Source organism: Gossypium arboreum, chromosome 7 (genome assembly GCF_025698485.1).
Source record: "Gossypium arboreum isolate Shixiya-1 chromosome 7, ASM2569848v2, whole genome shotgun sequence".
NCBI lineage: Eukaryota > Viridiplantae > Streptophyta > Magnoliopsida > Malvales > Malvaceae > Gossypium > Gossypium arboreum.
Window position 1 is genome coordinate 3,396,306 of NC_069076.1, and position 13,555 is coordinate 3,409,860.

General features: G+C 32.5%; 2 protein-coding genes and 1 pseudogene across 2 annotated transcripts; 1 reads left to right on the forward strand and 2 right to left on the reverse strand.

Moving 5' to 3' along the window:
• On the reverse strand, positions 1-986 carry LOC108476697 (ethylene-response factor C3-like; annotated as a pseudogene).
• Positions 987-9,077: 8,091 nt separating this feature from the next.
• On the forward strand, positions 9,078-9,485 carry LOC108476689 (ethylene-responsive transcription factor ERF098-like). Its single transcript, XM_017778963.2, has one exon. The coding sequence runs from the start codon at positions 9,078-9,080 to the stop codon at positions 9,483-9,485; it is 408 nt and encodes a 135-aa protein (XP_017634452.2).
• A 2,061-nt stretch (positions 9,486-11,546) lies between these two features.
• LOC108476678 (ethylene-response factor C3-like) lies at positions 11,547-12,215 on the reverse strand. Its single transcript, XM_017778951.1, has one exon. The coding sequence runs from the start codon at positions 12,213-12,215 to the stop codon at positions 11,547-11,549; it is 669 nt and encodes a 222-aa protein (XP_017634440.1).
• Positions 12,216-13,555: the final 1,340 nt, after the last annotated feature.

The window sequence follows — 13,555 nt, forward strand, 5'->3', positions numbered from 1 at the left end:
GAAATTATTGTACATTTCCATTATGTGTGAGAAGAGATCCAATACGAGATGAGATGAGATGATGATATAAGGAAGAAGATTGAAGAGTGTGCTTAAATCAATCACCCCACTAAAGCAATGAAATTGACAATAGAAAAGAAGATAGGAAATGGGATTATAGTACCCAAAGCAACCAAGGAGCTGTACTTTCACTCACATGAACTCATTAACAGTTGTTCTAGGTAATCAGCTGTTTTGCTGTTGCCTTAATGCAGCGTCCTTTGGCTTGATTTTCTTGTTCTTGGATCTTTTCCTCAATGAATACCGGTTCTTAAGATCCACCACAGGGGCCCAACCCTTGTCTTCATCACATCGAAACTTGAGTTCCTTAAGCGATGCCTTGACAGCTTCAATGGGGAAATTGAGAGTAGCCAATGCTCCTCTCATTGAAAATGCGGCTTGGTCGTAAGCTAAAGCAGCTGCTTCAGCGCTGTCGAATGTACCAAGCCAAACCCTGGCACCATGTCTGGTTGAATCCCTAATCTCAGCGGCAAATTTGCCCCATGGCCGTTTCCTCACCCCTCTGTAACTCTTCGTTTCCTTTGGGTTCTTCTGAGCTAACCTCTTCCTCCTTTACGCCATCGATGGAGTTGTCGCTACACTCTGACGATGCTTTACCTCTTTCTTCTTCTTCATCACCCAATAAGTCCATCCAAGCCGTTTCTTGGGAGATATTGAACTTGAGAAGGAGCTCATCCCACTCACAGCCGCTGGAAAACACCTCCTCCGATCCAAACGCTAATAATTCTGCATTATTTGAGTATTGAAACAACCAAGACTCCTCCCCCTTAACTGGGTGATTTTTTGCCCAGCTTGTTTTTTTCCTCCTTGACGAGTCACAAACTAGGTTTTGTGTCACAAGATTTGAAGTATGGCACCCTCTATATATACCAGAACTTTGCAGATGTGAACACACTTAAATTATGAAACTATCACACAAATTATTTCACACCAAAAATTGTTTTATTTTTAGAAAATTATTTAACAATAGTAGAAATTTTGTATATTAAATCTTTAATTTTAAATTATTTTATTTAAAGATCATATAAAATTATTAAAATACAAAAATATCATTATAATAATATTAGTTATTATTTACAGTATACTAATTTTCTTCTAATTGAGTTAGCGTTATCATATAAAAAATATATATTAATTTTTGTTTACTACTGAGTTGATATCCGATTAATTTATACATTAATATAATAAAATTTTTATAATAAAGTAATGAGATATATATTATCTTAAAATAAAATTTATATTTACAATAATTATCAATATCTATGATTATAGAAAATTTGCTATGCAGGTTGATTAAGAAATGTTTAAATTAGAAAATTTTCTCTAAATTATGTTAGACTTTTGTGTTTTAAAATTATACGAAAAATATTTAATTTTAGTGTTTTTAGTATTCAATACCTTCTGTCGTTTAAATGCAATGGTAAAATGCATTTTATTTTTAAAGAACGAATTTGAAATTTTCATTCACAGAACATAACATTATTTGAAAATATAGTTACGAGAATTTATTGCTGACAACAGTGACTAATTATTTAAAAAAAGAAATTTTGAAATTGCGAATCACAACTAAATAAATATATAAAGTAATGGAGTTATCATAATATTTTAAACTTTTTCGAAAAAAGAAGAAGGATGGTCATTAGATTATTTAAGGGTCTGGATCTAATAGGTGCATTCTGTATTTTCTTTTTTTTTCGATGAAAAATAGAGAATTTCATTGTAAAGTTATGTACAATGCACAAAAATCTTATACAGTTGTTCAATTTTATATTTTTCCTATATTATTATTCTTTAATTTTTTAAGTTATTTTTCTCGTCTCATTACATGATAGAAGAACTTTTATTATATTATATCATTAGAGTAACGATCTATTAACTTGTTAATTTTTTTAATAAGGCATAAACAGAAGAATTTATTTTAAAAGTGAAAAATTACAAAATTTCATGAACACCTCACATCAGTATATGTACAAAGAACGAATAATATCCTATAAATTGTATCTGAAAATACGAAAAGAAATGTTTACAAATAACCATAAAATGTGATGTAATTTTCATAAAGATAATTTAAACTTCCGATCACATATTTAAGAGATAACATGAGACACAATACTAATTATGAAAAATCATACAGAAGAATAAGATGACGTACGGCGGCGGGGTTGAAACATAAGTGCAAAAAGAATGATGCATTTGCCATGTTAACTTGGTGCTTTCTTACCAAAGTGGAAGCCACTTGCTAGTGTAATAATGTAATTAATTTCCTCTGAACGAGGAAAGTGGTTTGAAAAACCATAGATTAGGGACCGACATTAAATCATTTTTATATTATTACTGTAAACTATAAAATCTACTTTCATCTTAATTTATATAACTCATATTTGACTTTAAAAAGCAATTTCTTTTGTTGCTTTAATTTTCGTATGGTTAACCGATAAGTGATGAAAGGTTAAAACGAAGTTTTCTCTAGTTTTAGAGTTATGATTATATTAGCAGATTTTGTAAATATTAAAAGTTAAATTTATTTTTAAATATTAAAGGTTAAATTTATTAATTTTTTATATTTAAGATAGAATTATTAAAATATGTAAATATTAGAGGCTAATTTTGATACTAGACCAATAAAAAAGTTGACATCAGTTCAGAGTGACTAAGATATTTAATTTGAATAGTTTAGTGACTAAATTGAAATAAATTAATAGTTAAGTAACTAAAATAAAACAAATAGCATAATTTGATGACCATTTTATAATTTACTCATAAAAATAATTTTCAACATGGATTAAATGTTCCATATCATAATTTAACAGATGAGTTAATTTACATTTCATTATGTATAAGAATTAATTTAACTATTTTTGATAAAAGACCGAAATAGAATCAGTCTCTTACTATACTTTTACCTTCATTGAACTGAACAGGAAAATTATGTTACGTGACAAGAGCGTGGTCACGTGTGAAGGTGAGCAATGGTGTCCCGCCAACCGTATGTTGACAGTCTATGCTAATTTGACAATTTATAATTCAGTCCAAACAAGGTAATAAGAATTATGCCCCACAAGACAAAGGAATCCAATATTCAGGTTTGTCGTAAATGGTCACTTCCTAGGTTACAACATAATATATATATTTTAATCACCCAAAGTTATTTCTTATTTAATTAAGTCCTCCATCAGGACTTGACTGCCTCACATATCCATTAAAAAAGAAGAAGAAGGGAAGTAGCTTTTGGCATATCCCATTATTATACCGTTCACGCGCCGCCGTCATCATCTCTGACGACCAACTAGGGCAACTGTCTTTTTCTTTCCTTTTTTTTTTTTTTTGGTTCAGTAATTCAGCGGTGATGCCGACTCGTTGGTGATGTAATAACTGAGTAAGTGGGGATCGGTTGGGCTGCCCGCCGGCCGGCTGGGTAAACTTTATTTTAATTGTTTAGGGCAAGGGTGCAGGAACCAGTGTTCCAACGTAGCATCGTTTGAATAATAGTTAGGAGAAAAAACAAGTGATTTCCTAATAGTTTTTTCTCCTAATAAAGTTTATATCAAATCAGTAAATATATCCTTAATTTCAGGATTTTATTTTGACTTTGACTCTTTTCAAGATGAAATCTCACAAAGTAGTTTATCTTTGAAAAGATCCGTTTCCCCATCGATGGTTCTGCATCGACACCACCCACGTTCGGTGGCTCCTCTTCGTGATCTGGCTAAAGAGTGGTCAGTTGCTTCCAAGAATCATTGCTTAGGCTAGAAAGCATTTTATGCTTATAAAATAATACTAAATCTAACATCATGGATAAATAAATAGATTTAAAAGATTTAAAAAAAAGAGTTTTAAACTTTTGGTTGCTTACAATTAATGTCAACAAGCGCAATGGCACACATCATTATTTTTGCAAAGAGCATCTCAGTGGTACAAAACTTAAAGCAGTCGTCGTTAGGAGCTTGATCATCTTTCCATTCGTACATGGCCCACGGTGATAATCTGTGCAACATCCCTCACCAACCACTCCCTTAATATCTGTAAATTCAAATGCAATAACTATTATTTTCCCTTCCATGACTAGGAATACATACACATGAATCTATTATTTTCCATTCTCAGATGAAAGCATTGATGTGGGTAAGGGCGGTGTATAATGAAGTAATTTTAACTGAAAGTTCTTTTTGGTACCGTCCTTAAAATGCAGGTCTCCTAACAAAACTTATAAGGGCTTGGAGATGAGTTGGCGGTTTCCTCCAAGGGGTTGGCTGAATTTTAATGTATGCGGGGTAGTGTTCGAGGACAAAGCTGGAGGTGGAGGGGTATTGAGAGATGCAGATGGAGTGACGCGATTGGAGTCACGCTTGAGTTATATGAAGGTATGGGATGGGCAACATGTTGTCCATTATTGATTGAAGTTGGTTCCAATGTGGTATTTAAATGGCTTTCAGAAATAGAGTTAAGACCAGGAAAATTACACTATATTTTTGTTGAAATTGAGAGAAGATCGTATTTATCATTTGGGAAAGTAAAAAATATAGGGAATGAAATGATTTTTGCACTGGCAATAGCAGGGGTTAAGCCTTCGGATACCTCTAAAGCATGGTGGTGAAAGTGTTGAAGAGAATGGGAGTATTGGTCTTTGTTTGATTAATTATTTTATTTTTACCGTTATGTATTCAATTAATAAGGAGATTTGACAGAGTTGGTTTTATTGGCTTTGGTAAAATTTATTGTATGCTTCAAGTTTTTGAGATTGGAATGGCTTGTATTCTCCATGACTTTTTTTTTTTTTTTGTAATCGTTAATAATTGAGAAAAAAAAACTACAAAAATACATCAAATTAAAAAATAAATTAATTTAACATGTTTATGCAATATTGCCTACAAAATAATGTCACATACGATAAAAATTTCATAAATCCAATTCATTGCCATAACTACATGCTGGTGCATTTATTTTCCAAATTTACTACTCTTGAAAGCATTTGAAACGTAAAATCAACATTTCTGGCTCTAAGTTAATGAATTTGAATAAATAAATAAAATTTAAAATAAGCCTTTTGTTTGAAGACATATATTTTCACCTTTTTTGAAAGTTATTTTTTAATCAACTTTCAAGAATACGGACAAATGCAATTTGCACCAGATGTGGTGAAGACTTTGAAACCAATATATATGCAAGCCGTGATTATCCACTTACCTTGAAGGTTTGGCAAGAACTTGGAATTAATTGGAGTATAATACCTCATATCCGGCCTAGACATTACGGTCGGATTATGAAAATTACATCGCACATGAGAAATACTGATATCTAATTTTGATGAAAAATTAACTTTTAGCGAATAGGAAATCAATTTGAATAAATCTTTGAAAAATATACCAATTTCTGAAAACACATCTTTAATGGTTTTACTAAAATCAAATCCAATTTACTCAAAACGTTTGCGAGTTAAAACATTTTAGTGATTTTTGACAAAATTTTGGCAACGGACACATTATAACAATTTAGTCTTTATTACCTTTAGTTTATAGTTAGTCGTCTTGTTCCAAATGCCGGTTAAAAACTAAAACTTTAACAAAACAATTACTGAAATAAATCCAAATGTCCAAAACAAGATTAAAATGTCCAAAGTTCCTTAAAAGTCCAAAAATATAAAGTCCGAAACATACAAAATCCAAAAAAGTGTGAAACCCGAGCTCTAATGTCGTCGTTTAATCCTAAGTCTGAGGATCACCTGAAACGAAATATACAAAAGCGTGAGCTTTAAGCCTAATGTGTGGTTTGGCCCACAAATTTCAATACAAATAAATATATATCAAAACGTGACATAGCACAACAGAATTCAAATCAGAGCATAACTTTTAATATTTCATACTGTATTAGATTTCAAGCTAGCTCATATCTTATCATATCATTCGTATCATATCATATCGAATCAAAACATATCATATCATATCATGTCCTATCATCATCCACTACACACCATATCCGACTAGCTAGTCACCACAAATAAGACTACAAGAGTCCATCCATCCAATCACACCAAAATGTGGAGGTGTGCTACTCATAAATATGCAACTAAGCAACCAGACATAAATTTGCGGTCTAACCGCTATAATTATAGTAAAAACTATCATATAATACTTCCTTCATATATTATAAACCACCCAAAAACATAAGCATACTCGTAAACATAATCATAAAATCAACATATACATATTATAAATCATATGTCATGCTTACACGTATATTTTTCTACGGATAATTGTATAGCATATGGTTACTTCAACATAATTTACTTAACATACCTCCTAAGCTTACCCATGTATGTTTATGTGTTAAAACTTACACTTTTCCGGCCCCAAATTATGCCTATAGGCCCAATTTTCTAGTCCCTTAAATGACCCTTAATTTGGCCCTAAATTTGGCCAAAAAGGCCTACACGGCCCATAAAGGCAACCCATATGGCCCACACAGCCTACCTACACGGGTTGCAAGATTTCACACGATTGTGTGCTCCACACGACCAAGCCACACGGGTTGCAAAAACACACATGGCTGTATGGCGCTGGGCAATTTCAAAAACAACTCTTGTTTCACATTTTCTCGAGTTTCAAGCGATAAATCGAGTTAGTCTTACACACCTAGTTACTGATGTGAATATCCACACAACTAACGCACTCCGAAACCTACAATAACTTTCAACGAATTGATTAAACTACAATTCCATCCCGAATTCTCATCCAAGAACACCCATTTTTTCCAAAATTAAACAGCCCCAAAAATCAAAGTTTGGATACTTACCCACCGAAACAGCAAGCAACACAACAATCACACCTTTGGAGGATCCTGATCTCCCAAAGCTTCGCCTATCAAACCATTATAAAAAGCACTAATCACCATATGGAATGGATTATACTAAAAAAAATCCCCTTTTATCCAACGAGTCAAAACTTAATATCATTAACAAAGATCGAAACAAGATATCAAATAGAACTTACATAGCGAATAAGGACGACCCAAACGTAACACTACCCAAGTTTCAATCAATAAATGCCAGAACCACAAGAGTAAGAAGGAAGAAAATAAAGTAATCAAAAGGCAAAAGAAAAAGAAAGAAAAAAAAAAATTTTGGCAAAATTCTTTTAGAATTTAAATTAAACTCAATAACTAGCAAGAGCCTAAGCAAAAATATTCCATACCACAAGATTCAAAATAGGACTAAATGATAAGCTAAAGCCTTACCACTAAACTAGCAAGCTCATTCTATCACAATTTAATGAGAAATAAATGATAAACCCTAAGGCTTAAGCTTAACATAAAACCAAAATAAATAGGGAAGAATTCAAAACATGGTAATCTAACTCAAAACCTTAAGCAAACATTCATGGCACCTAACCACTAAACCAAATCAAATTATTTAACATACTTGCTCAAATTAAAACAAAAAATTTTGGGGCGTTACATGGAGGGTGAATCAAACAGAGGATTCTATGATTAATTAGGTTCGACAATTAATTTTTGGGAGCAATAACCAGCAAAAATTAGTAGTCATAATTGCAATATGGACAATTTAGCTTTCGAGAAATAAATTAGTGCATGAAGGCAAGCAGCAATCTAAGATTGAAGATGTTACTTTCATTTCGGGATACGCTTGTGAGTTGGAACTGTTGACTGGGGAAAGAATTGAACAAGTGACAAGGAGACGCTGGTGTAGTGGTCTCCCTCGAAGCCTTTTGTCTGAGTAAATTTTGATGTAGGTTTCTACAATGAGTTGGAGGCAACGAGTAAGAGGATTATCATTAGAAATAGCACTGGTTTGATAATGGGAGCAACTTGCCTATGGAATAGATATGTATTGAATGCATTGGCGATGGAGGTGTTGGCTAGTACTTAGGCTCTCAAATCCGCACAAGAGTTGGGATTTTGGGCAATGGAGGTTGAAGGGGATTCCTTGGTGGTTATAACGAAGCTTCGAGTGACATATATTGATCGATCGAAAATTAGTAACCACATATGGGAAGTGAAACAGATTGTGCTTGGTTTTGAGAGATGTAAACTTTAACATATCAAGAGAGGGGGCAATCGGGTTGCTCACTTGTTGGCCAAAGAGGGGTTTCACCGGAAACGTGATGTCTGGTGAGTGGAGGATGGCCCAACGATGATTAGGGTCTGGTGGAAGAGGAGAGACAATCCACTCTTCATATCAATTGAGGTCTATTGATACGGCGACAGAGAAGGCTAGAAGATTCCATTATAGGTAGCAATGTCAAATTGCTTCAGAACGGAGCGATTCAACACTAATTTTAAGTATCTGAATCAATATATGACGTGTGGGTTGTGTTCACATATCCTCAATGAATCTTCATTACATGTGCAACATAGGCATTGATTTTGCCAATTAAATTTGATAACGCCAATTTAGGAATTTTAAATTCCAAAGTGTAATGGTTTAACTTATTTGAATGATATAATTGGATTTGAATTGAATTGATTATTTTTTAATGTTCTTAAACATTAAATAAGGGATGATCACAATATACTGTGAAATTAAAAAATTAACATGAATTTGTTCTACTTGCAGGTCCAAAAGGAGATACCAATCCGCTCACCGTAAACGTAGAGTCGCCGCCCGCCGAAGGAAAAAAAAAAAAAGCCTCATCAGAAATAGCTCTCATGCATGCACCCTCACAAAATTTAGTTCCGAAAAACATAAAACTAGTTATTTTACAACTCTATTCATACACCAGTTTCCAGATATGGTATTGGTGAGCTGATTTTTATAATTAAAGTGGACTAAATCGAAACTTTTGTTCCTCACCTGAGATTTCAAGGATGTGTGAGGAAGTTTCATAAACCCCCCCCCCCAAAAAAAAAAAAAAATTCCAAGCGCCAAGTATGACTCATCCCATAGCTTTATTCACATGGCACATGCATTTGGGGGGCCAAAGACAGTGACCACAATCCATGTCATATATATATAACCCTATACATGTTCTTCTTGATTCATATACTTGAGAAATTGAAACAAAATGGAAGCATCCCAAAGAGGGAAGAGGAAAATGAAGAATGAGATGGAAAATGGGGGAGTTCGATACAGGGGAATCCGCAGGCGACCATGGGGAAAGTTTGCAGCCGAGATTCGTGATCCGACGAGGAAAGGGGCACGGCTATGGCTCGGAACTTTCGAGACGGTTGAGGAGGCTGCTAGGGCTTATGACAGGGCTGCTTTTGCTTTCCGGGGTCACTCGGCTATTCTCAACTTCCCAAACGAGTTCCAATGTCAGAATCCAAGCTTTCCAGCCTCTTCATCTTGTAATTCAGTTGGAAGAGTAAATCCCCAAAGAGGAGGAGGAAGTGAAGTAATTGAATTTGAGTACTTGGATAACAAGTTGTTAGAGGACCTTCTTGAAACGCAACAAAACATGCATGGTCTATAAAGTAATTTATTACATTGCATTCATTAATTAACCTTGGAAAGAATAATAGTTGTTGCAATATTTTCTTTCTTTTAAAATCTTTAACTCAGACTGCATTTGTATTCAAATGGTATTTTACATGAATTTCATATTTTTGTAATTTTGAAATTAAAATTCAAAGTTGGGTGTTGAATCTTTTCTTCAAGTGTTGGGGATTAAATGGGATTTTTGCTTTGAAAATTCTTATCCTATGTATAATGTTCATATTAAATTAGAAATTATTAAATTTTAGATTTATGAGACTTTGCACTAAGTGTTAGGTCTAGTTTAGCAATGTTTTTAAAAGTATTTTTAAAAGTTAAAATTTCAGCCAAAATCAATTTATTTAGTACAAATTTTCTTTAAAAAGTACTTTTTTAAACACTACTTAACAAGCCCTTAATCTAAGTTCAATTAGCTCATTTAAATTTAAGTACTTGCAATATAAAAATTTTATTGATTAATTTATGTATTTATTTTGCATTTATATTTATTAAAAATAGTTTTATATATTTTGATTATTTTATGTAAGGATGGCAATGGCAAGTGGATATTGCTAAATTCATTACCGCTTTCCATTATGAATATATAATATTGAAAATCACTACTACCTTAATGGATGTTAGATGCATCCATCCTCATCTCACCCGGTGCTACTTTCAATTTTAATTTTTGCTACTTGTTTAAATTTTTTTTTTAATTTTTTTAAAGTAAAATAAATATTTAATAAAATTTTATGTTTTTAAGGTAACTTTTTTAGGGTGTTAGTAGTAGGTAATAGTACCCTATTGACATTACATAAAAAAATGAAGAGGAAAACGAATGATAAAAACTATTGGGGTCCGGTGCCTTGTAAATTGCATTTATATATGTTATCTTATCCAGCTCCATGCTCAGGCGCATCTCCTGCTTCCCCTTTCATCTTTAAATGCAGTTTGTGCAATACTATTAACATCATCTTGTAACAATCTGCATATATCCAAAGGGGTTGACCGAATAATTAAAGAAGAAAGACATTGGCATTAGCAACTTTGGCGGATTATACGCAACCTTATTGGCCTCTATCAACCTGACTTGCAAATCTCTATCGCACAGCCTTTAAACTTCCTTCAGTGTATGTCTATCTTCAAGGCCATTGTTGTGACTAGCAGTTCATACTAAAGCAGTTGATTCTATAACTCAAATGAAGGGTCTTAATCAAAAGCATACTTGAGCCTCCAAGATGCCAAGCATCAGTCGGAAGCATATTATAAATGATCTTGTTGTAGTAGTATTATCTTCACAATGGATCAGAATTCTTCAGGAGCCGTTTGTAAACCTAGTCCACAAATCCTTCAACTTGCTGTTAACTCGGGCATAGAACGGGAAGCCCTTGGTTTAATCCCTCATTTTTTTTTATTGAAGTTATATTATCTGTTTTGAGTAAATTAAAAAATATTTAATTATTTTATTCAAGTTAAAAAAGAAAACAACTCAAAAAATTATAAAAGATTATATCGTTTTTCAATATAATATAATACAGGCTAAATTTAAAGGTTTATTTAACCACTCGATTTAACTATTAATTCGTTAAGATGTCAGTCACAGGCATATAAAATTATAAGAAAAATACGTGTAAAATTAATTAATATTACATAAATATAAATTTTATAACTCTTTATAATATATAATATAGGTTAGATTCGAAATTTTACCTATTCAATATTATTATATATTCAGATTAAACTATTAATTTGTTAAGCTGTCAGTAAGCTGTGTATAAGATTATAGAAATACATTATTGTGCAATAAGTGGGTGAAGTAGTTAAAAAAAGAAGAAGAAAAAAAAGAGGGATGTGAACATAAAAGGTGAAATTATTGTATATTTCCATGATGTGTGAGTTGTTTCAACTTTACATGAGATGAGATGATGAAATAAGGAAGAATTTGAAGAGTGTGCTTAAATCAATCCCCCCCCCTCCCAACCAAAGCAAAGAAATTGACAACAGAAAAGAAGATAAGAAATGGGATTAAAGTACCCAAAACAACAAAGGAGCGGTACTTTCACTGACATGAACTTATTAACAGTTGTTCTAAGTAATCAGCTCCCAAATCTTCAAAGACCAACAAGTTTTGCTGTTGCCTTAATGCCGCGTCCTTTGGCTTGATTTTCTTGTTCTTGGATCTTTTCCTCAATGAATACCGGTTCTTGAGTTCCACCACAGGGGACCAACCCTTGTCTTCATCACATCGACCCTTGAGTTCCTTAAGCGATGCCTTGACAGCTTCAATGGGGAAATTGAGAGTAGCCAATGGCCCTCTCATTGAAAATGCGGCTTGGTCGTAAGCTAAAGCAGCTGCTTCAGCGCTGTCGAATGTACCAAGCCAAACCCTGGTACCACGTTTGGTTGAATCCCTAATCTCAGCAGCAAATTTGCCCCATGGCCGTTTCCTCACTCCTCTGTAACTCTTCACTTCCTTGGGTTCTTCTGAGCAAACCTCTCCCTCCTTTACACCATTGATGGAGTTGTTGCTACACTCTGACGATACTTTACCCTTTTTTCCTTCTTCTTCTTCTTCATCACCCAATAAGTCCATCCAAGCCGTTTCTTGGGAGATATTGAAGTTGAGAAGAAGCTCATCCCACTCACAGGTACTGGAAAATGCCTCCTCCGATCCAAACCATGATGAATCTGCATTCTTTGAGTATTGAAGCAACCAAGAATCCTCCATATCTGAGTGACTTTTTATTTTTTTGCCCAGCTTTTCTTTTAGTTCTCTCTCATTGAAGACTCACAAATTAGGTTTTGTCTTGCACAAAATTTGAAGTACGGACACCCTCTATTTATACCAGAATTCTTCTGATGTGATCATAGACAAATTAAGAAACTACTATATATGTTGACAATTTGTATCCCGCCAGTCGACTAATAACCAACAAATTTAATTATTTAGAAGCCTGTATAATTTTACATATTATTTGTATTGTATTAGTAAGTATATAATTTTGAATTTTAAAGAAAATATTATTAAAAAAGATTTTATTTTAATATTATTTTTAAGGTAAGTTTGAACGGGCAGTAAGCTGCGTTTAACTTATTTTTTATCTCCCATCGCTATTGTTGTCTTTACGCTAACCGCATCCTCAATCCTAATACTAAGCTTATACTATAAAACAAATTAGAACAATTATTGTCTTACCGAAAATACTTTACTTGTCCTAGTCTATAATTGATAAATTAAAATAGTTTTACAATTAAAATTTTCATATTGATCGAAAATATAATCGGATAAAATTTTAACATTCTCTTTAATATTAAACCGTTTAATTTTATAATAAAGAGATTAATTTATTCTTTTATCGAACTTACTAAATTATTTAATCTATTCAACTAACTCATAAAAAAATGTTTAAAGACTGGATTTTTTAAAAAAGATGTTTTTATGGAATTTTAAAATGTTGATTAACGAAGTGATAAGATTTAAATTAGTAAAATAATATGTGAATGTATATCGTTAATGCAACAAATACATAGTTTTATAAGAACGAAGTAAAAGGAACATAGAAGAATAAGATGACGTACGGCGGCGGAGTGTGGAAGCCACTTGTTAGTATAATATAATGTGTAATTAATTTCCTCTTATGATGGTCGGGTTTGAAGGTTGGTTCGAAAAATGAAATAGTTTAGACAAAAACAATAATGTTTAGCTTTTAAACGAATCAGATTTCGGGTAAGATTTTAAGCTTGACCCAGCTCGATTTTGTTTAAAATTTTCTCCTATTGTTGTTTACTTGTTGTTTTGCTACCATTTTATTATTATATTTGTTATTATTTTATTATTATTTGCTTTCTAAGTTGCAATGTGTTATTTAAGTATAAAAACTTTTTTAATGTATTTTCAATTTGCAGGAAATATTTATTTTAATATTTTAATATATTCGATATATTATATTTTTAAAATTTATTTTATATAAAAATTTAATATGAACTAGCCGAGTTGAACTCAAGTTTAATATTTTTTATTTAGGTCGAACAAATCAGTCAGATATTCAAGTTCAAAGTACACTTCCT